At 39.8% G+C, this 22,229-nt stretch overlaps 1 protein-coding gene and 1 pseudogene across 5 annotated transcripts in view; one reads left to right on the forward strand and one right to left on the reverse strand.

The window, feature by feature from the left end:
- Positions 1-22,229, reverse strand: part of Senp7 (SUMO specific peptidase 7) — a 160,413-nt gene that overhangs the window by 98,891 nt on the left and 39,293 nt on the right. For all 5 annotated transcript variants that reach the window (NM_001105888.2, XM_006248244.5, XM_006248248.5 and 2 more), the window contains one exon: positions 13,067-13,158. In NM_001105888.2, the coding sequence (NP_001099358.1) occupies positions 13,067-13,158 (92 nt within the window). The remainder of the gene's footprint in view (positions 1-13,066; positions 13,159-22,229) is intronic.
- On the forward strand, positions 14,111-15,657 carry Mrpl45-ps1 (mitochondrial ribosomal protein L45, pseudogene 1; annotated as a pseudogene).

Genomic DNA, 22,229 nt, shown 5'->3' on the forward strand with positions numbered 1-22,229 from the left:
AGTGAGGAGCCCTTGAAGAGACTCCAGGACCCATAGTACCTACCCCCTCAGAATATAGACAGTATATAGATGGCAGGGATTGGAGGCCAGACAGTGGGATAGTTGCCTCCTACCCAGGAAGCCATTTCGTCCTTTCCAGTTTGATGTGGAATATGCCCTATTTCCCTTGTATATATTCCTCCCTGTGCTGAGGGGCAGCAGGGGCAGATACCCTCAACTGAGCTCTTGAACATATATCCTAAAGTGTGTGACCTTCAGACCTTTTCACTTGTACTTTATGCAGAATGGCTCCTGTGAGGGCTGCAAGCTGGAGGGTAGAATGAGCCTTGGGCCACAGGGAGAAGCTGCTTGTGGAGCAGTGGGGAGTTCATGTACCCCCTTTTTCCCCAGAGGGGCTGGACTCAGGTTAGTTTGGGGTGGAGGGGCTCCTGCACTTTGCCACAGGCATGGGGAGGATTGTCCCTACCCTCTGCCCCCCAACTTGGGTTGTACTTTCTAAGAAGGTTATTTCCCAGAACAAAACATTGATCATGTGTAATATTTTTTACTACACCGAGAAGCTGCAATGACTGAGATTAAAGCTATTTAACACACACACACACACACACACGCACGCACGCACGCACGCACACACGCACGCACAAGTTGCTGCTGGACAGCAAAGTAATAAGAGTCCAGCTATGACATCAAAGGCCAAACAGGGGTCCAAATCCAAGAGACTGAGGATTCAGACCAGGTAAAAAGGTGAGCAGGAAAACAGACTAAGTCAGCAGTAGATTAACATGAGCAGAAACTCCAGGAGCAGTCCAGAGTCCTCTGCTTGTTAGTCTTTGATTACATCAAGACACGTCAGCTATCACATTACAGGTTGGTATAGGACCATACCGCCACAGGGTTACGTATCTATATATCTTAGTTAGGGTTTCATTGCTTTATTTCTTCAGATAAGGAGATGATATGAGAGCCATTCCCAAGCATTTCTAGCTCTTTCTGAACTCTCACTGGCTGTTTGAACTCAGCTGTTCTAGCCTAAACTCTTCTCCAAGCTGACCGATTCAAACTCATTTCTCTTAGTTTCTAACTGAATTGCTCTGCCTGGCCTCATACTAATTCTGACAATATGTTCTAATCCTTTGGCTCTACTCATTCTCTGGTTGTTTTGTCTTCACCTGTATCTAGGCTTGTTTTCTCTGCAAACTGTCTCTATAAAACTGGTCCAATAAGAAACTCTTGGTTGAAAACAATACAAAAACAAAACAAAGTTCTCCTGTTCTCATAAGAGTTGGTCATATCCTATCTCTGACTCATTCTGTCAAATTTTTCTCTGAGTCATCACTTGGTCGGCCCCTCAATTAGATGCCACTTTCAAACATGTCTGTTTCCTTCTATAAACTAACATTACCTTCATTGTTTGGGATTTACAGTGTGTACTAAGAACATGTCTGTATTCCAGTTACATCATACTGTAACCCATAGTATGTCTGCACTCCAGCTGTACATAGACCTAGAAGGCCTTTGAACGTGACCCTTTGTCAGAGGAGCCATGTTGCTGAATTAAAATCCCCCTACAAAGAGACCCATGATTATGACAACTCTTATAATAGAAAACATTTAACTAGGCTTACGAGATGGCTCAGTGGTTAAGAGCACTGACTGTTCTTCCAGAGGTTCTGAGTTCAATCCTAGCAACGACATGGTGGCTCACAACCCTATAATAAGATCTGATGCCATCTTCTTGTGTGTCTGAAGTCAGCTACAGTGTACTTATTTATAATAAATAAATAAATCTTTAAAAAGAAAACATTTGGGGCTGGGGATTTAGCTCAGTGGTAGAGCGCTTGCCTAGGAAGCGCAAGGCCCTGGGTTCGGACCCCAGCTCCGAAAAAAAGAACCAAAAAAAAAAAAAAAAAGAAAGAAAAAAATAAAACATTTAATTGGGGCTGGCTTACAGCTCCAGAGGTTTAGTCCATTACCATCATGGCAAGAAGCACAGCAGCAAGCTGGCAGGCATGGTGCTTACTGGAGGAGCCAAGAGTTGACATCTTGATACTCAGGCACCAGAAAGAGACTGTGTTCAACACTTGACAGAGCTTGAGTCTATATGACCTCAAAGCCCTGACTCCAGTGACACACTTGCTCTGAAAAGACCACACCTCCTCCAATAAAGCCTTACATCCTAAAAGTGCCACTCCTATGGCCAAGCATTCAAACATCTGAATTATAGGGGCCCAGGATATTACACACAGAAAACCTGTTTGGAAAAACAAAAACAAAACCCTTTCATCTTTATGTCTGGTCTGGGAAATATTTCCAGAGCTTGGGCTCATCATCCCCTTCACAACTGGAGATAACAGCCAAAAATATCAAGACACATATGAGTTTCATATGTGTCTTGATCATAAGCTTCCCTACCCACCCAACTTTATCTCTCTCTTTTTTTAAAATCTTCAATACCAGTTTGTGCTGCCCAAATATTCGTGAATGTGTGGTCTTCCAGTGGAGTGTGGTCAACTTCCTAAGAGCTACACTCTTGGAGAAACTCACTCTCCCTCTTCCAGCAACTAAAATTGCCAATAAAGCAATGACTGAATAAAGAAAAAATATGAGTGATTACAAAACTAGTCCTGCTATAACAACAGCTGTGCTTTCTTTCATACAGGCTTTAAGAAACAACCATATTTCTTCCTCTCTCTTTCTTTGGTTTTGTGAGCTGAGGTCTCACTCTGTAGCTCTGGCTGTCCTGGAACTCACTACGCATACCAGGTTAGCCATGACCTCATAGAGATCTGCCTGCTTCTGCCTTCTGAGTGCTGGGATTAAAGGCATGCACCAGCATACCCAGAAATATAGAAACAATCATACTTCTTTCAAAAAAATTATTTGTCCAAACAAAAATGTCTGTGTGTGTTTGAGTGAGTGTGTGTGTGTGTTGGGGTGTGTGTGTGTGTGTGTTTCTTAAAGCATGTATGAAAGAACAACTGTTGTTATAGCAGAACTAGTTTTGTAATTGCTCCTGTATTTTTTTCTTCATTCAATCTTTGTTTCTTGATGTCTTTGGCTAAACTAGAATACTCAGGGCTTCTAGAAAAGATGGTGGTCTAGAAGCTACCTTCAATTTAGTCAGTAAATAAGAAACAAGAAATAAAACAACAGACTCCAGCTGGAGAGATGGCTATTCTTCCAGAGGTCCTCAGTACGATTCCCAGCAACCACATGGTGGCTCACAACCATCTGTAATGGGATCCAATGCCCTCTTCTGGTCTGTCTGAAGACAGTGTGCTCATATAAAATAAATAAATCTTTTTTAAAAAAATAAGGAAGGAAGGAAGGAAGGAAGGAAGGAAGGAAGGAACAGATTCTATTCAGACAGAAAGAGAAGAACTTCAGAAATCCAGAAAAGAAAAAAAGAAAAAAAATATCAAAAAGGTATTGGAAAAAAGATGGACCACAAATGGATGAGAAGTAAAGTAAACAGGGTGTCATCTGGTAAGCTCTCTAGTAGGGGAGAAGGGAAGCAGAAATCACTTCCAAAAAGTAAGCTAGCTGACACATGGGTAAATTCTATTCTCAAGCACATAGTCCATACACAGCTCAAACCCAGTGACTAATTTTGGTTGAGACCAGGCAAAGATAAATCCCATGTTTCTACTATATAGCTTGATGACTGTTGCCAGAAGACATTCTGGGAAAGAGACTAGTATTACAAACTGTTCTACCATGGGGCATAACCAAGATAACAACCACACAGATGGCCCAGGGAGGCAGTTATAAAGCAGCTGTCCAGGGGTTATCTTATCAACTGGAATTAATCCTGGAACTTAATAGTCATGAGGCTGAGGTCAAGAAAATATTAAATTCTAGAGCTAACTATTGTTCACTGCTATAGAGTCCAAGAACTCTGACTTACAGGGATGTACCTAATACATCTATGACACTTCAACTAGGTAAATAAGAGGTTTTCAAAGCACAATTTTTACTGGTTAATTTTAAGACAACTTGACTCAACCCAGAGTCACTGGAAAAGAGAAAGACAATTGAGAAATGCCTCCATAAGACTGGACCACAGGCAAGCCTGTAGGACATTTTCTTAGTGACTGATATGGGAAGCCACAACCCATTATGGGTGGGGCCATCCCTGGGGAGGAAGGGTAAGCCTGCAGAAAGCAGGCTGGGTAAGCAATGGAGAACAAGCTATTAAGCAGCACTCCTCCATGGCTTCTGCATCAACTCCTGCCTCCAGTTTCCTGTGCTGTCTGGGTTCCTGTTCTGACTTCTTTTGATGATGAACAACAATATGGAAGCATAAACCAAATGAGCCCTTTCCTCCCCAAGTTGCTTTGGTTATGGTATTCCACCATAGCAACCTATAATGTAACCTAGTAACCCTAAGACACGATGGTGGGTTCTTTACCTATAATGAGCTCAATGTTGTGATTGCTTCCTATATTCCTGACATACTAAGAAGACACCCTCCAACTAAACATCAGTGGTCCTAGGGAATATGAGCTAGAGTATCCCTAAAGGGTAAAGAACCTGCCTAGACCACAGACTGGAAAGGATTAACAGTCCTGCACAGTAGAGACCCCTGGTAATAAAAGAAGTGAAGATACTTTCGGAAGGCATCATATGCTTGTCCAATACAGGTTTAGCAATAGCATAAACTACAGAAGGATAAGAATTAAGAGTCCAACTGACCCTATCTACCCTCAGGTTACACAACTCTGAAGTGTCTAGGACCTAAAAAGCAAGCAGCAGTTTTTTAGCAGTAGTTTTCCAAAACTTTTTGCTTTTACTATTCCCATTTACACAGACATCTAACTTAAGTTTTCACTACTGTGCAGTTATTTTGTCTTTTCCTAATTTCTTATCTTTCTTGTCCTCTGTCTCCTCTCAATCCCCCAATCTTAGAACTATTTTGAATTTACTTTTATATACTTTTATGTTTATCTTTTATTCCCCTTCTTACATTTGTCTCATTGTTTTAACTTTTTCCTTAAGAAACTCTTGCATTTTTATTTTTGCTAATTTTGTTTTTTTCTTACCCTCAAAATATTCTTCTCAACTTCTTGTTCCTTTCCTTCACCTTGTTTGTTTTTCCCTTTCTCTGCCTCCTCTGATCTCACTCATTGTCTCCCTGCTTTAAGTCATCTTTAACTTCATAGTACATTCTACTGTAGAGCTTCCATTTTCAATTTACTGTCACTCATGATATAGGAGAGGGCTTTAATGGATTTTAAGGACATTTTCTGTATCTTCTGTAAGAGTTACTGTTGTTGTTGTTGCTGTTATTAGAGCAGTATGTTTTCTTTTCACAGTGGTACAGAGAGTTGAGCCTTCAAAAGGCTAATAAGATCCCCAAATAAAATTGAAAGAGATACCCAAACCAACAGATTCCCATATAGAAACACAAGAAACAAGAAAAGCCAACCAATTCAAAATGTCAACAGACATTCTTTGCACATATGTTGGGGATGGGGAACATGCACACCTGTTGTTCTCCTTTTTCTACCTTTTTCTGAGACAAAGGCCCTCACTAGCCTAGACCTTGACAGGTAAAGTAAACTGGTTATCCAGTGAGCCCCAGAGAGGGGTCTGTCTCTTTTTGAACAGTCCTAGGATTACAAATACAACACACTTTACCCATTTCTGGGCTCTGGGATTGACATCAGGCCCCCTCGAAAGTACTATGCCAACTGAGTTAGTACCCCTGTCCCTAGAAACAGAAATTCTAAAGAGTTGAATAAAAGGCAGGATGGCAGCAATAGATGTTAGGAAAAAACCTCTCTTCTCAGCACTTGGTACTCAGTGATCAGCACTCTCCACTTGCAAGAAGGACAATGAGATATCATTTCACAAGACTCTTGTTTGCATGATCTCGGTAGTCTAAAGCCATCCACAACGTACTCTCAGGAAACACACAACACGTGTTGCTGGGCTATAGGTAGAAACCTGGCCAGAATACTGCTAGACTGAGGTGAACAAACCTTGACTCACAACTGTAGTATTTCAAGAACTGAAAACCTGGTGGGAGCCAAATTCTGAAAGAGAAGTTTCCCATGGGCTCTAAGCACTATTCTGGACAGTAAAAAGGTTCACACAGCAACAGCGCAGGCATTTGCAACCAATCTCCCGAAAGACTGCCCAGAAGTGTGACCAGTACCTAAGACTCTGCCTGTACAATACCACCCATGTGTAATCTATCTCTAAGGGAGAGGTGAGAGGTGAGAACTGAAGGACTCCTTGGGGTGAGACAGGATTCTGAGAGTCAGGCCAATAGCCAAGAAACTGCAGTCTGAGCCTAGCATATACTTTTCAGATCCTTTCCCCCACCTCTCTCCTCTCTGAGTTTCCCTACTATTTAAATGACCAAAATCAATTTAGCAGGCCAGGTTGGCCATGCTCTGTTCTTATTTTGCATCACTGTTTTAGTTTTTGTTTGTTTCTTTCCTATTTATACTTTTTGTATCATTTACCTCTCCCAAAGGGCATGGGCTGGCCTGGATTTGAGGTCTGTGTCTCAGCCTCCTAAAGACAGGCCTGCTGTACAGTATGTAGCTGCACATTTTTACCTTCCTCATCTCAGTCTACCCTTAGACGATCGCTCCTGCATCTTCCCTTCCCCGTTTTGGGTTCCTATTATTCCCTTCTACTTGCGATTTCTTCCTACACTTTTACCAACCCAAAACCCTGGTTTTGTTTCTTTCTTTCTTTTCTACTCATACAGTAACTAATATATATATGAAAACAAAGAGCTACTAGTGTCCCTATACTTTCTAAAGTGACTGGCACTAAGAAGTGACTGTTTTTTAGTTTATGATTACTGTATTCTCACAGAGGATCTATACCCACGGTAACTATTTTATAAACTATATTCAACTCACTAGGGATTGAGTCTGGTTTTCAGTTCTGCCCTTGCGCATCTTTGAAGTATATAACTTGGTTTGATTTTTTTAATATTATTTATTTTATGTATATGAGTACACTGTAGCTGTCTTCAGACACACCAGAAGAGAGCATCAGATCTCATTACAGATGGTTGTGAGACACCATGTGGTTGCTGGGATTTGAACTCAGAATCTCTAGAGCAGTCAGTGCTCTAACCACTGAGCCCTCTCTCCAGCCCAACTTGGTTCGCTTTAACACAAGTTGGTCTGAGTCAGAAAAACTTTGAATTCAGACTTCTGAACAATGCTGACACTTTTACTACTGTGGGAAATCAAAGAGATGGACATAAGCCATTGGTGGCAGGGGTAGAACGTTATGATTTAAAGAGATGTTGTTAGGTATCAAATCGGCAAGGAATGGACTTGCAATGGTGAATTTTGATCCTCAGGTGGATTAGGTTCAAAGGGGGCCTAGGATAATTAGTAAGACAAACCTGGGCACACTTGGGAGGGCTTTCCAGAGAGAGCAGATCATAAGAACGCTAAGCTAATGAACAGTTTGTTGCACTGATGGATTTGAATTCTGAATAAGCTATTCTGAGATGGGAGAACCGCAGGAGGAAGCAGGCACTGAGTGTGTGTCCTAGGAGGGTTTTTCTTTGCCTTCTTGCTGCTGATCTTCTCTGCCACATTTCATATCACTATGATGGTCTGCCTTACCACAAATGCAGAATCAAGGGACTGCCTTAGGTAGGGTTTCCACTGCTGAGAGCACACACCATGACCAAGGCAACTCTTATAACGGTCATCTAATGGGGATAGCTTACAGGTTCAAAGGCTCAGTTCATTATCATCATGACAGGAAGCACAGCGGCATCTAGGCAGACATGGTGCTGGAGAAGAAGCCAAGAGTTCTACATTTTGATCTGAAGACATTTGGGAGAAGACGATCAGACTGCTAGGAAGAAGCCCTCTTTGCCCAACCCCACAGTGACACACTTTCTCCAAGGCCACACCTACTCCAACAAGGCCACACCTCCTAATAGTGCCACTCCCTGGGCCTGGTCATTCCTAGCCCACAGGAATCAAGGACTAGGTTGAAACCTTTGAAACTGTGAACCAAAATAAATAATTCCTCCCTTTAAACTGTTTCTTTTTCAAGCATTTGTTCGCTGCTATACAAAAGAAACTACAAACAAGCATTTTATCTACCTTCGTGTAATATAAGATTTAGAAAAATGTTGAAAATGAAGCACTTGAGAATCTTCAGTAAAATTTAAAATATATATATATATATAATTTAAAGTACAGACATGGTGATCCTTCCCAGCTTAAGTCCGTAAGAATTAACTCAAATCCTCTCTACATTAAATATTTTTAATTATCTTTATATAGTCAACCAGTGTCCCCTAAATTGACACATTTTATGAGAAGTTTAATTTTGTGAATTTAAAGATACTATAGATATTAAAAAAAATAAAGTCTACTTCAGATAGAAAATTTGAAGTAATACAAAGTCCTCTAGACTTCAAAATTTGGTCAAAATCAAATTACATTATCCCAAAGGTGGCTGGCTGAACAGAATATAAACTGATTATAATACTGTCTATATCAGCTTACCAATCATTTAAACAATTCACTGTTGATGATGTAATTTATGTGCTAAAAATAAAGTTTTTCCATAATTGTGATGTTATCTTGACATTGACTGGTGTTGAATTTTGATGTACTTCTACCCTTTAACACTATTTTTTTTAAAGATGTATTTATGTATTATATATAAGTACACTGTAGCTGTCTTCAGACACACCAGAAGAGGGCATCAGATCTTATTACAGATGGTTGTGAGCCACCATGTGATTGCTGGGATTTGAACTCAAGACCTCCGGAAGAGCAATCAGTGCTCTTAACCGCTGAGCCATCTCTCCAGCCCTTTTTTTATTTTTTATTGGATATTTTTTATTTACATTTCAAATGTTATTCCCTTTACCAGTTTCCCTGTCCATAAGCGCCCAATCCAATCCTCCTCTACCCTTCTATAAGGGTGTTCCCCCTCCCAACCACACCCCCTTCCTGCCTCCCCGCCCTGATATACCCCTACACTGGGGGGGTTTGGGGTCCAGCCTTGGCAGGAACAAGGGTTTCTCCTCCCATTAGTGTCCAACAAGGCCATCCTCTGCTTCATATTCAGCTGGAGCCATGGGTTGGTCTATGTGAAGTCTTTGAATTGTGGTTTAGTCCCTAGGAGCTCTGGTTGGTTGGTACTGTTGTTCTTATGGGGTTGCAACCCCTTCAGTTCCTTCAATCCTTTCTCTAACTCTTCCAATGGGGAACCCGTTCTCAGTTCAATGGTTTGCTACTAGCATTCACTTCTGTATTTGTAATGCTCTGGCAGAGCCTCTCAGGAGACTGTTCCATCAGGCTCCTCTCAGCATACACTTCGTGGCTTTATATTGTCTAGTTTTGATGGCTGTTTATATATATGGGCTGGATCCCCAGGTGGGGCAGGCTCCAAACGGCCATTCCTTCAGTCTCTGCTTCAAACTTTGCCTCCATATCTCCTCCTATGAATATTTTTGTTCTTCCTTTTAAGAAGGAGTGAAACATTTGTACTTTGGTCATCCATCTCTTTGAGCTTCATGTGGTTTGTGGATTATATCTTGGATACTTTGAACTTTTGGGCTAATATCCAATTATCAGTGAGTGCATATCATCTGTGTTCTTTTGTGATTGGGTTATCTCACTCAGTATGATATTTTCTAGTTCTATCCATTTGCCTATGAATTTCATAAAGTCACTGTTTTTGATAGCTGAGTAGTACTCCATTGTGTAGATGTACTATATTTTCTGTATCCATTCCTCTGCTTAAGAGCATCTGGGGTCTTTCTGGCTTCTGGCTATTATAAATAAGGCTGCTATGAACATAGTGGAACATGTGCCCTTGTTGTATGTTGGAGCACCTGTTGGGTATATGTCCAGGAGAGGTATAGCTGGGTCCTCAGGTAGTTCAATGTCCAATTTTCTGAGAAACGTCCAGACTGATTTCCAGAGTGGTTGTACCAGCTCACAATCCCACCAACAATGGAGGAGTGTTCCTCTTTCTCCACATCCTCGCCAGCATTTGCTGTCACCTGAGTTTTTGTTCTTAGCCATTCTCACTGGTGTGAGGTGAAATCTCGGGGTTGTTTTGATTTGCATTTCCCGTATGACTAAAGATGTTGAACATTTCTTTACTCGTCAGCCATTTGATATTCCTCAGCTAAGAATTCTTTGTTTAGCTCTGTACTCCATTTTTAAAAGGGTTATTTGGCTCTCTGGAGTCTAACTTATTGAGTTCTTTGTATATTTTGGATATTAGCCCTCTATCAGATATACGATTGGTAAAGATCTTTTCCCAATCTATTGGTTGTCATTTTGCCCTAATGACAGTGTCCTTTGCCTTACAGAAGCTTTGCAGTTTTATGAGGTCCCATTTGTTGATTCTTGATGTTAGAGCATAAGCCATTGGTGTTTTGTTCAGGAATTTTTTCCCCAGTGACCATGTGTTTGAGGCTCTTCCCACTTTTTCTTCTATTAGTTTGAGTGTATCTGGTTTGATGTGGAGGACCTTGATCCACTTAGACTTAAGCTTTGTACAGGGCAATAAGAATGGGCCAATTTGGGGTTGGGGATTTAGCTCAGTGGTAGAGCGCTTGGCTAGCAAGCACAAGGCCCTGGGTTCGGTCCTCAGTTCCGGAAAAAAAAAAAAAAAAGAATGGGTCAATTTGCATTCTTCTACATGCTGACCTCCAATTAAAGCAGCACCATTTATTTCCACTGGATGGTTTTAGCTCCTTTGTCAAAGATCAAATGACCATAGTTGTGTGGGTTCATTTCTGTATCTGTAATTCTATTCCATTGATCTACCTGCCTGTCTCTGTACCAATACCATACAGTTTTTATCACTATTGTTTCTGTAATACTGCTTGAGTTCAGGGATAGTGATTCCCCCAGAAGTCCTTTTATTGTTGAGGGTAGTTTTTGCTATCCTGGGGTTTTTGTTATTCCAAATGAATTTGCAAATTGCTCTTTCTAACTCTATGAAGTTGGAATTTTGATGGGAATTACACTGTATCTGTAGACTGCTTTTGGCAAAATGGCCATCTTTATTATATTAATCCTGCCAATCCATGAGCATGGAAGATCTTTCCATCTTCTAAGATCTTCCTCAATTTCTTTCTTCAGAGACTTGAAGTTCTTGTCATACAGATCTTTCACTTGCTTGGTTAAAGTCACACTGAGATATTTTATGTTATTTGTGACTATTGTGAAGGGTGTCATTTCCTTAATTTCTTTCTCAGCCTGTTTATCCTTTGAGTAGAGGAAGGCTACTGATTTGTTTGACTTAATTTTATATCCAGTCACTTTGCTGAAGTTGTTTATCAGGTTTAGTAGTTCTCTGGTGGAACTTTTGGAGTCACTTAAGTATACTATCATATCATCTGCAAATAGTGTTATTTTGACTTCTTCCTTTCCAATTTGTATTTCTTTGACCTCCTTTTGTTGTCTGATTGCTCTGGCTAGGACTTCAAGATCTATACTGAGTAAGTAGGGAGAGAGTGGGCAGCCTTTTCTAGTCCCTGATTTTAGTTTCAAGTTTCTGTTTGATATTGACTACTGGTTTGCGGTATTGCTCTTACTATGTTTAGGTATGGGCCTTGAATTCCTTTAACACTATTATGAAGAGAGCATAAAGTGGCCACTATAGTGCAAATACTGATAACACACCTCAATACCATTAGTCAGCTGTCATAAACTCAAAGCCCAACTTTTTATCATAATAATTCTGCAGAAAACAAAATGAGAGATAATACAGATGATACCAAGAAAACAAAATGGAGTATTAAAGTCATGAAGTACTACAACAGTTTTTCACTGATCTCCTCAAAGGACCTTTGCCCACAATACTATAAGTATTGTTTCAGGGAGATAACCCTTAAACTATGTAAGGTTTCTAGTGTCTTGCTACCATAAAATGGCAAGCCTTATTATGTAAACCTTTCAGTAAGTCTGGATTGACTTTTCAACTAACGAAAGGATTTCTCAAATATAATATTTATGGGTTGGGGATTTAGCTCGTGGTAGAGCACTTGCCTAGCAAGCGCAAGGCCCTGGGTTCGGTCCCCAGCTCTGAAAAAAGGAAAGAAAAAAATATATATAATGTTTATGATCTTAATAATCTTTGAGTCACCAAATCCACCGAATTCGTGACTGCTCCAAAGATTGGCATCATCACTGTGTCTATCAGGCCTGCATCTCCCAATACCCTCTGATACTAGGAACTGAGCCAGGGTCTCACACAGGCTAGGCTAGTGCTCTACCACTGAGCTATGTCCCAGTGCATTTTACCTTTTTAATTGTGAGACAGAATCTAAGTTGACCATGATGCCCTTGAACTCATGCTGTAGTCCAGGCTGGCCCTAAGCTTGCATCCTTGTGCCTCAACCTTCCAAGCATGTCTGCACTGCATACCCTGGTTTATACTGTTTTTATTTGCAATTTATTTATACTATAAAAGACTATCAACAGGTTCACAAACTATGATGCCAGCAATATATTATAGTTTCCTTCATCAGTAGCTTACAAAAGTATTCTATGAGGAAATGTAATTAGTCTTCTAAGTGTGTATGATCTAATAATTTTTACTTCATTGTTACTGTTCATCATTCATCCTGTTTAAAGAGTAAATACTAAACTCTAATAAATAATAACTTTCTAACCATAGACTGATGTCCAACCCTGGTATTTCCTAAATTTCTTCTGAAAAAAATTGAATGTCCAGATACTGAGTTTACTATATCCATAATTTTTGATACTATGATTATATCAAGTAAGAGTTGCTGAATTATGTACCTTTAAGCCACTAATGACAAATATGAATCAAGAAGTAATATCAGTCTATAAATCTTACATTGTCAGACAAAGCTTATCAAGATGTACGAAATGCACAAAAACAATTAGTAAAGACAATTTATAATCACAAAAAGTTAAAGCTTAGAAGGAATCGTAGAGGACATTGAGTTCAAACCCTTCTATTTTGAACATGTTAACTGAGACCAAACAGCACCAAATAATCATTCCTGGTCACACTGTTTATTCGTTGTATAAACCCATTCTAAGTCACACATAAATACCTAGCTTACCTTTTTGGTAATGCTTTAGGAGGACACCCATGGGCAGCTTTTGTGGTTTTGTGGTCTAGACAGATGACTTTATTTCTTAGGCTTCTTGTCCACTAAGGGAAAAAAATTGATAATAAATACAATAATGTGACTAAAGGCACTTGTATTTTTACTTAGCTATCCAAGACAATCAGCCCAATTCCCTTTTCTTTATTAATCTCTATCTATGTGTAGTGTTTTGTCTACATACATGTCTGTGAGTCATATGAGTGCCTATCCACATTAGGGGGAGGGGCATGTTTTCAAACACTGCTTAAACAAGGAAGAGATTCTGAAACATGCTATAACATGAACAAGTCTTGGCATTATTCTAAGTGAAATAAAGCAGCAATAACAAAAGACAAATTCTGAGGCTGGAGAGATGGCTCAGCAGTTAAGACTGCCGGCTACTCTTCCAGAGGTCCTGAGTTCAACTCCCTGCAATGACATGGTGGCTCACAACCATCCGTAATGGGATCTATGCCCTCTTCTGGTGTGTCTGAAGACAGGTACAGTATACTCATATATAATAAATAGATAAATCTTTGAAAAACAAACAAACAAACAAAAGCCCCAATTATCATGTATACCAGATCAGGCCTGTGATTCTAGACTCAAGAAACTGATTCAGGGAGCTGGAGAGATGGCTCAGTGGTTAAGAGCACTGACTGCTCTTCCAGAGGTTCTGAGTTCAAATCCCAGCAACCACATGGTGGCTCACACCCATCTGTAATGGGATCTATGCCCTGTTCTGGTGTGTCTGAAGACAGTGAAAGTGTACTCACATACATAAAGTAAATAAATAAATCTTTTTAAAAAAGACAAACATGGAACAGTTCCATTTGAATTCTGGAGTGACCGATCTTATATAGACAATGGAGTGAGGCTAGGGTAAGGAGATAATAGGAAAGTATTATTTAATAGGTACAATATTTCACTTTTTAGGATAGGTTGTCTTGATAGCCACATAACAATAAAACATATGAAATGTCACTAAACTATTAAATTATTAAGGGGGTCATAAAAATGATGGGTCCCATGACTTTGGGATTGTCCTGCTTATCTAGGACTTTAAGATTTTGATCTCGGTAGCCAATTCTGGTGACTCAGTCCACAGCTGTGGTTCCAATAGGAACCAGAAAATGTTTTACAACTTCTACCCAAATACAAAACAGAGAAGCTGTTTTTGGAATGACCTAGCAAAGCAAGATTGTTAATTCCTCAGGAACACATGAACGATGCATCGTGTACATCTGGTCTATATAGGTGGTATATTTGGTTCCCTTTCTCTCTCCAAAGGTAATGCTCGAATGTCATCTCTGAGATGACAAAGAAAAGACTGACACAGAGAACTAAGCAATTAAAGAAGAATATGGCATCAAATTGCCAATCTGAAAAATAAAAGAATCTGATGCTAATTTTAAAACAAAGGTTTCTCTGAAGAGCCTAAGGATATCTTCACCGAAGCTCTAACCTTTGTCTCAACAACTTAGACAATGAAAGCTTCATACCTTAATACCAGAACACTGTTTTCAGGACATGGTCTGGGACTTCAAGTACAAAATTCCCCATTAGAGCTTTGTAGGATCTTTTTTGAGCCTGCCCAGATGGTTCAGATCTGATGCTCAAGTCTGGTGAATCAAAGCAATGTGTATGGCCAAGTCACTACACACCTGCACATGTGCAAACCCTGGTCATCTATGATCCATTTTGCTGGCTGATGTATGGATAAGTTTGTATGTTGTGCTTGAATCTGAAGAACCATTTGGGAGCTAGGGAATGCATGTGAAGCCTGTGTGGGCACCTCCTAAGCAGCTCATTGTTGTGGTTTGCCCTGGAATTATCTGTATTTTGATGCTAATTCCACTGCCCCAAGAGCAGCTGCCTAGTCACATACTCGACTCAGGTGACTTCACCAGAACCTTCTCCCCATTGAATCTGTAAAATACAGGTGAGGAGCAGGTACAGGATAGAAGGAGGCCTGTCATTGGAGGAGAAGGAAGGATGGGTGGGAGAGAAGTTTGAAGGAAGAGGAGGAGACTGGAACAGAAAGGAGGAAGAGACAGGAGGGAGAGAGAGAGAGAAGACATGGCAGGACAATATGGCGGGTGATGTTAAGATTCCATGCTGTACCTTTACAGGTTGTTAAGAATGTTTTTAAGGGATGGATGGTACTTGGCTTTGTATGTTTAGGTGGGCAATTATATCTTACCAATTGGGTTATTGTGTTGTGTGTTCTTTTATGTGACAGTTTGAGTATAGGAAAGTGTGCAGCAGCAGGACCTGGGCCGCCGCGGAGTTAGGATGTTTCCACAGAGATATCTAGCAGATATCTTGGGGCACAACAGTGCCGGACCTAGTGGGGATAAAAGACAATCTTACTTGTTTTTATTTTTTATATTTTTACAACAACAGCCTATCTTCAGGACTTCTGGTCCTCAGCTGAAACCATGGAGGATTATGAAGAAAGACACGAAGAGGCCTCAGCTAGTCTGATGGCAAAAATGACTCCTGAGGGGCAGCAGTCAGGTGATGGGGCCTCTAGAAGCTATAAAGTTACCAATACCCTGTAGACCACCCTTGCTATCTCCTGCCCTACATGGGTCTTTTCAAGCTGGTCCACCCTCAAAATCATGGCTGATGTCTAAGACCAAGTTGTGACTGGGATGGACCAGCCATGGGCCACTTTCTTTTAAAATCATATGCTTAGCTTATGAGACTAACTGAAAAGCAGTTATGTATGAGAGTAAGCATTTGATACCAGGTTTTTCGCTGCAGAAACTGTGGGAGCAGACTGTCAGCATTCTTTTTTCTAATCATGGGGCAGGGAATAGAGTTTAAAATGAAACACTATCAAACTATTAACCAAAATGTGACTAAGGGCTAAAGAGACAGAGCAGTGATTAAATGCATTTGCTACCACGCCTTTAGTCCTAAATTCAATCTCCTACATAGTAGGAGAGAACTGACTCCACAAGTTTTCGTCTGACATCTCTACAGGTCTGCTGTAGCACATGCACCCACACTTACAAAAATACACGGGGTACATGCAGCCATAAACACACACACACACACACACACACACACACACACACACACACACACACAATAAAACCTGTCTATTCAAGATCCATGAGACACTGTGAAAAGATAAAATCTACAAATAATTGGCATAACAGAATTTCATACTAACAGCATAGAAATACTTTTTTGTAAACTCATAGCAGAAATATAGTTAGACATAGGGGGAAATGGCTATCTAGATAGAAACAACATTTAGAACAAACACAAACAAGAATATAGATGTCATAGTATAGTCACAATATTTTATATACAGAATAAAAAATATTGAAATTGCAAGAGAAAAAATACCTCAGAGAAAAAGGTACTCAGACAATAATACCAAAACTGATAATGGAATATCATAAAATTAAACGGCTATGAAGCCAAGGAAATTATTATGGGTTTGGTTTTTTTTTTTTTTTTTTTGAGAGTTTCATATGTGTCTTAATCACATGCTTCCCTACTCACTCAACTTTATCTCTGCTTTTTAAAATCTTCAATACCAGTTTCTGCTGCCTAAATATTCGTGAATGTGTGATCTTCCAGTGAAGTGTGGCCAACTTCCTAAGAGCTATGCTCTTAGAGAAACTCACTCTCCCTCTTCTAGCAACTAACAACTGCCCATAGCTTCACAGCCGGGTTGGGATTGTGTGCATGCTGGAATGTGATCTGGTTTGGGCCTGCACAGGTTTTAGGCATGTTGTTATAACCACTGTGAATTCATATGTGCAGATTCCCTGCTCTGTTTAAAAGATAATGTCTCCTTGTAGTCATTTTACCACTGCTAGTTTTCTTCCATAATGATCCCTAAGCCTTGAGGGACTACCATACACACATTTCCTTCGAGCTAAGCAATCATTACAGGCATTGCCATTGCTCTCGGCTACTCTCTAGTACTTGATGGTGATACCCGTTACTGACCTGGAAGCTTCATCCCTTACTGGCCAGCTTTCATAGAGCTGGATGGTGCTATGAACACTATCAGAAGAAACAGGCATCTTCATTCTTTTTTTTTAAATTTTTTATTAGATATATTTCTTTACTTATATTTCAAATGTTATTCCCCTTCCCGGTTTCCTGTCCATAAGCCCCCATTCCCTCCTCTCCCCCTCCCCACATGGGTATTCCCCCTATACATCACCCTTACTTACCTCTCCCATATTTCCCTGCACTGGGGGTTGAATCTTGGCAGGACCAAGGGCTTTCCCTTCCACTGGTGCCCCAACAAAGCTATTCTCTGCTACATATGCAGTTGGAGCCCTGGGTCAGTCCATGTATAGTCTTTCAGTAGTGGTTTAGTCCCTGGAACCTCTGGTTGGTTGGCATTGTTCTTTTCATGGGGTTGCAAGCTCCTTCAACTCTTTCAATACTTCTAATTCCCCCCAAGGGGGTCCTGTTCTCAGTTCAGTGGTTTGCTGCCAGCATTAACCACTGTATTGGACATGCTCTGGATGTGTCTCTCAGGAGAGATCTACATCCGGTCCCTTTCAGCATGAATTTTTTAGCTTCATCAATCTTATCTAGTTTTGGTGGTTGTATATATATATGGTCCACATGTGAGGCAGGCTCTGAAGGGCAATTCCTTGAGATGCAGCTCTAAACTTTGCTTCCATATCCCCTCTTATGAATATTTTTCCCCTTTTAAGAAGGAGTGGGAACATCCACATTTTGGTCATCCTTCTTCTTGAGCTTCTTGCGGTCTATGGATTGCATCTTCGGTAATTAGAGCTTTTTGGCTAATATCCACTTATCAATGAGTACATACCAAGTATGTTTTTCTGTGATTGAGTTACCTTACTCAGGATGATATTTTGCAGTTCATTCCATTTGCCTATGAATTTCATGAAGTCATTGTTTTTGATAGCTGAGTAGTACGCCATTGTGTAGCTGTACCACATTTTTTAATTCATTCCTCTGTTGAAGGGCATCTGGGTTCTTTCCAGCTTCTGGCTACTATAAATAAGGCTGCCATGAACATAGTGGAGAATGTGTCTTTGTTCTATGTTGGAGCATCTTTTGGGTATATGCCCAAGAGAGGTATAGATGGGTCCTAAGGTAGTGGAATGTCCAATTTCTGGGGGAACCTCGAGACTGATTTCCTGAGTGGTTTTACCAGTCTGCAATCCCACCAACAATGGAGGAGTGTTCCTTTCTCCACATCCTTGCCAGCAACTGCTGTCACCTGAGTTTTTGATCTTAGCCATTCTGACTGGTGTGAGGTGGGATCTCAGGGTTGTTTTGATTTGTATTTCCCTGATGACTAAGTATGTTGAACATTTCTTTAGATACTTGTCAGCCATTTGATATTTCTCAGCTCAGAATTCTTTGTTTAGCTCTGTATTCCATTTTTAAAAGGGTTATTTGGCTCTCTGGAGTCTAACTTCTTGAGTTCTTTGTATATTTTGGATATTAGCCCTGTATTGGATGTAGGATTGGTAAAGATCTTTTCCCAATCTGTTGGTTGCCGTTTTGTCCTAATAACAGTGTCTTTTGTCTTAGAGAAGCTTTGTAGTTTTATAAGGTCCCATTTGTTGATTCTTGATCGTAGAGCATGAGCCATTGGTGTTTTGTTCAGGAAATTTTCCCCAATGCCTATGTGTTCGAGACTCTTCCCCACTTCTTCTATTAGTTTGACTATACCTGGTTTGATGTGGAGGTCCTAGATCCACTTGGACTTAAGCTTTGTACAGAGTGATAAGAATGGATCGATTTGCATTCTTTTATATGCCGATCTCCAGTTGAACCAGCACCATTTGTTGAAAATGCTAACTTTCTTCCATTGGATAGTTTTAGCACCTTTGTGAAAGATCAAGTGACCACAGGCGTGTGGGTTCATTTCTGGGTCTTTAATTCTGTTCCACTGATCTATCTGCCTGTCTCTGAACCAATATCATACAGTTTTTATGACTATTACTCTTTAATACTGCTTGAGGTCAGGGATGGTGATTCCCCAAGAAGTTCTTTTATTGTTGAGTATAGTTTTCGCTATCCTGTTTTGTTTTGTTTTTTTGTTATTCCAAATGAATTTGCAAATTGCTCCTTCTATCTCTATAAAGAATTGAGTAGGAATTTTGATGGGGATTGCATTGAATCTGTAGCCTGCTTTTGGCAAAATGGCCATCTTTACTATAATAATCCTGCCAATCCATGAGCATGGAAGATCTTTCCATCCTCTGAGATCTTCCTCAATTGCTTTCTTCAGAAACTTGGAGTTCTTGTCATACAGATCTTTCACTTGCTTGGTTAAAGTCACACCGCGATATTTTATATTATTTGTGACTATTGTGAAGGGTGTAATTCCCTTAATTTCTTTCTCAGCCTGCTTATCTTTTGAGGAGAGGAAGGCTACTGATTTGTTTGACTTAATTTTATACCCAGCTACTTTGCTGAAGTTGTTTATCAGATTAAGTAGTTCTGTGGTGGAACTTATGGGGTCACTTAAGTACACTATCATATCATCTGCAAATAGTGATATTTTGATTATTTCCCTTCCGATTTGTATCCCTTTGACCTCCTTTCACTGTCTGATTGCTCTGGCTAGAACTTCGAGTACTATATTGAATAATTAGGAAGACTTGACAGCCTTGTCCTGTCCCTAACTTTAGTGGGATTGCTTCAAGTTTCTCTCTATTTAGTTTGATGTTAGCTACTGGTTTACTGTATATTGCTTTTGCTATGTTTAGAGATGGGTCTTGAATTCCTGATCTTTCCAGGACTTTTATCATGAAGGGGTGTTGAATTTTGTCAAATGCTTTCTCAGCATCTAATGAAATGATCATGTGGTTCTTATCTTTGAATCTGTTTATATAGTGGATTACATTGATGGATTTTCATATATTAAACCATTCCTGCATCCCAGGGATGAATTCTATGTGATCATGATGGATGATCGTTTTGATGTGTTCTTGGATTCGATTTGCAAGAATTTTATTGACTATTTTTGTGTCAATATTCATAAGGAAAATTGGTCCGAGTTCTCTTTCTTTGTTGGGTCTTTGTTTGGTTTAGGTATAAGAGTAATTGTGGCTTCATAGAAGGAATTTGGTAGTGTTCTGTCTGTTTCAATTTTGTGGAATAGTTTGGACAGTATTGATACGAGGTCTTCTATGAAGATCTGATAGAATTCTGCACTAAACCCGTCTGGACCTGGGCTCTTTTTGGTTGGGAGACCTTTAATGACTGCTTCTATTTCCTTAGGAGTTATGGGGTTGTTTAGATAGTTTATCTGTTCCTGATTTAACTTCGGTACCTTGTATCTGTCTAGAAAATTGCCCATTTCCTGCAGATTTTCAAGTTTTGTTGAATATAGGCTTTTGTAGTAGGATCTGATGGGGTTTTTTTATTTCTTCAGATTCTGTTGTTATGTCTCCCTTTTCATTTCTGATTTTGTTAATTTGGAAAAACTCTCTGTGACCTTTTAGTCTGGCTAAGGGTTTATCTATCTTGTTGATTTTGTCAAAGAACCAGCCCCTGGCTTCTATTCTTCTTGGGTTTATTTATTTATTTTTGTTCTAGAGCTTTTAGGTGTGCTTTCAAGCTGCTGACATATGCTCTCTCCTGTTTCTTTCTGCAGGCACTCAGAGCTATGAGTTTTCCTCGTAGTACCGCTTTCATTGTGTCCCATAAGTTTAGGAATGTGGTATCTTCATTTTCATTAAATTCTAAGAAGTCTTTAATTTCTTTCTTTATTTCTTCCTTGACCAAGTTGTCATTGAGTAGAGCATTGTTCAACTTCCATGTATATGTGGGCTTTCTGTCATTATTGTTGTTATTGAAGACTAGTCTTAGTGCGTGGTGATCTGATAGGATGCGTGGGATTATTTCTATCTTCCTGTATCTGTTGAGGCCTGTTTTGTGACCAATTATATGGTCAATTTTGGAAGAGGTTCCATTATATCCTTTTGATTTAGGATGGAATGTTCTATAAATATCTGTTAAATTCATTTGGTTCATAACTTCTGTTAGTTTCTCTATGTCTCTGTTTAATTTCTGTTTCCATGATCTGTCCATTGATGAGAGTGGGGTGTTGAAATCTCCTACTATTATCGTGTGAGGTGCAATGTGTGTTTTGAGCTTTAGTAAGGTTTCTTTTATGAATGTAGGTGCCCTTGCATTTGGAGCATAGATACTCAGGACTGAGAGTTCATCTTGGTGGATTTTTTCCTTTGATGAATATGAAGTGTCCTTACTTATCTTTTTTTTTAAATATATATGAGTACACTGTAGCTGTCTTCAGATACACCAGAAGAGGGCATCAGATCTTATTACAGATGGTTGTGAGCCACCATGTGGTTGCTGGGATTTGAACTCAGGACCTCTGGGAGAGCAGTCAGTGCTCTTAACCACTGAGCCATCTCTCCAGCCCCCTTCCTTATCTTTTTTAATGACTTTTGTTTGAGAGTCAATTTTATTTGATGTTATAGTGGCAACACCAGATTGTTTCTTCAGGCCATTTGCTTGGAAAGTTGTTTTCCTGCCATTTACTCTGAGGTAATGTCTGTCTTCATCTCTCAGATGTGTTTCCTGCATGTAGCAAAATGCTGGTTCGTCTTTATTTATCCAGTCTGTTAGTCTATGTCTTTTTATTGGGGAATTGAATCCGTTGATGTTGAGAGAAATTAAGGAATAATGATTGTCGCTTCCTGTTATTTTCATTGTTAGAGGTGGAATTATGTTTGCCTCTCGTTTGGTTTCATTGCAAGGAAATTATATCCTTGCTTTCTGTATGGTGTAGTTTCTCTGTGTTGTTTTCCATCTATTATCCTTTGTAGGGCTGGATTTGTAGAAAGATATTGTGTAAATTTGGTTTTGTCATGGAATATCTTGGTTTCTCCATCTATGGGAATTAAGAATTTTGCTAGATACAGTAACTTGGGCTGGCATTTGTGTTCTCTTAGGGTCTGTATGACATCTGTCCAGGATCTTCTGGCTTTCATAGTCTCTGGTGAGAAGTCTGGTGTGGTTTTTTATAGGTCTGCCTTTATATGTCACTTGACCTTTTTCCCTTACTGCTTTTAATATTCTTTCTTTGTTTTGTGCATTTGGTGTTTTAAGTATTATGTGACAGGAGGAGTTTCTCTTT

The sequence above is a fragment of the Rattus norvegicus genome, chromosome 11 (genome assembly GCF_036323735.1).
Source record: "Rattus norvegicus strain BN/NHsdMcwi chromosome 11, GRCr8, whole genome shotgun sequence".
NCBI classification, from domain to species: Eukaryota; Metazoa; Chordata; class Mammalia; order Rodentia; family Muridae; genus Rattus; species Rattus norvegicus.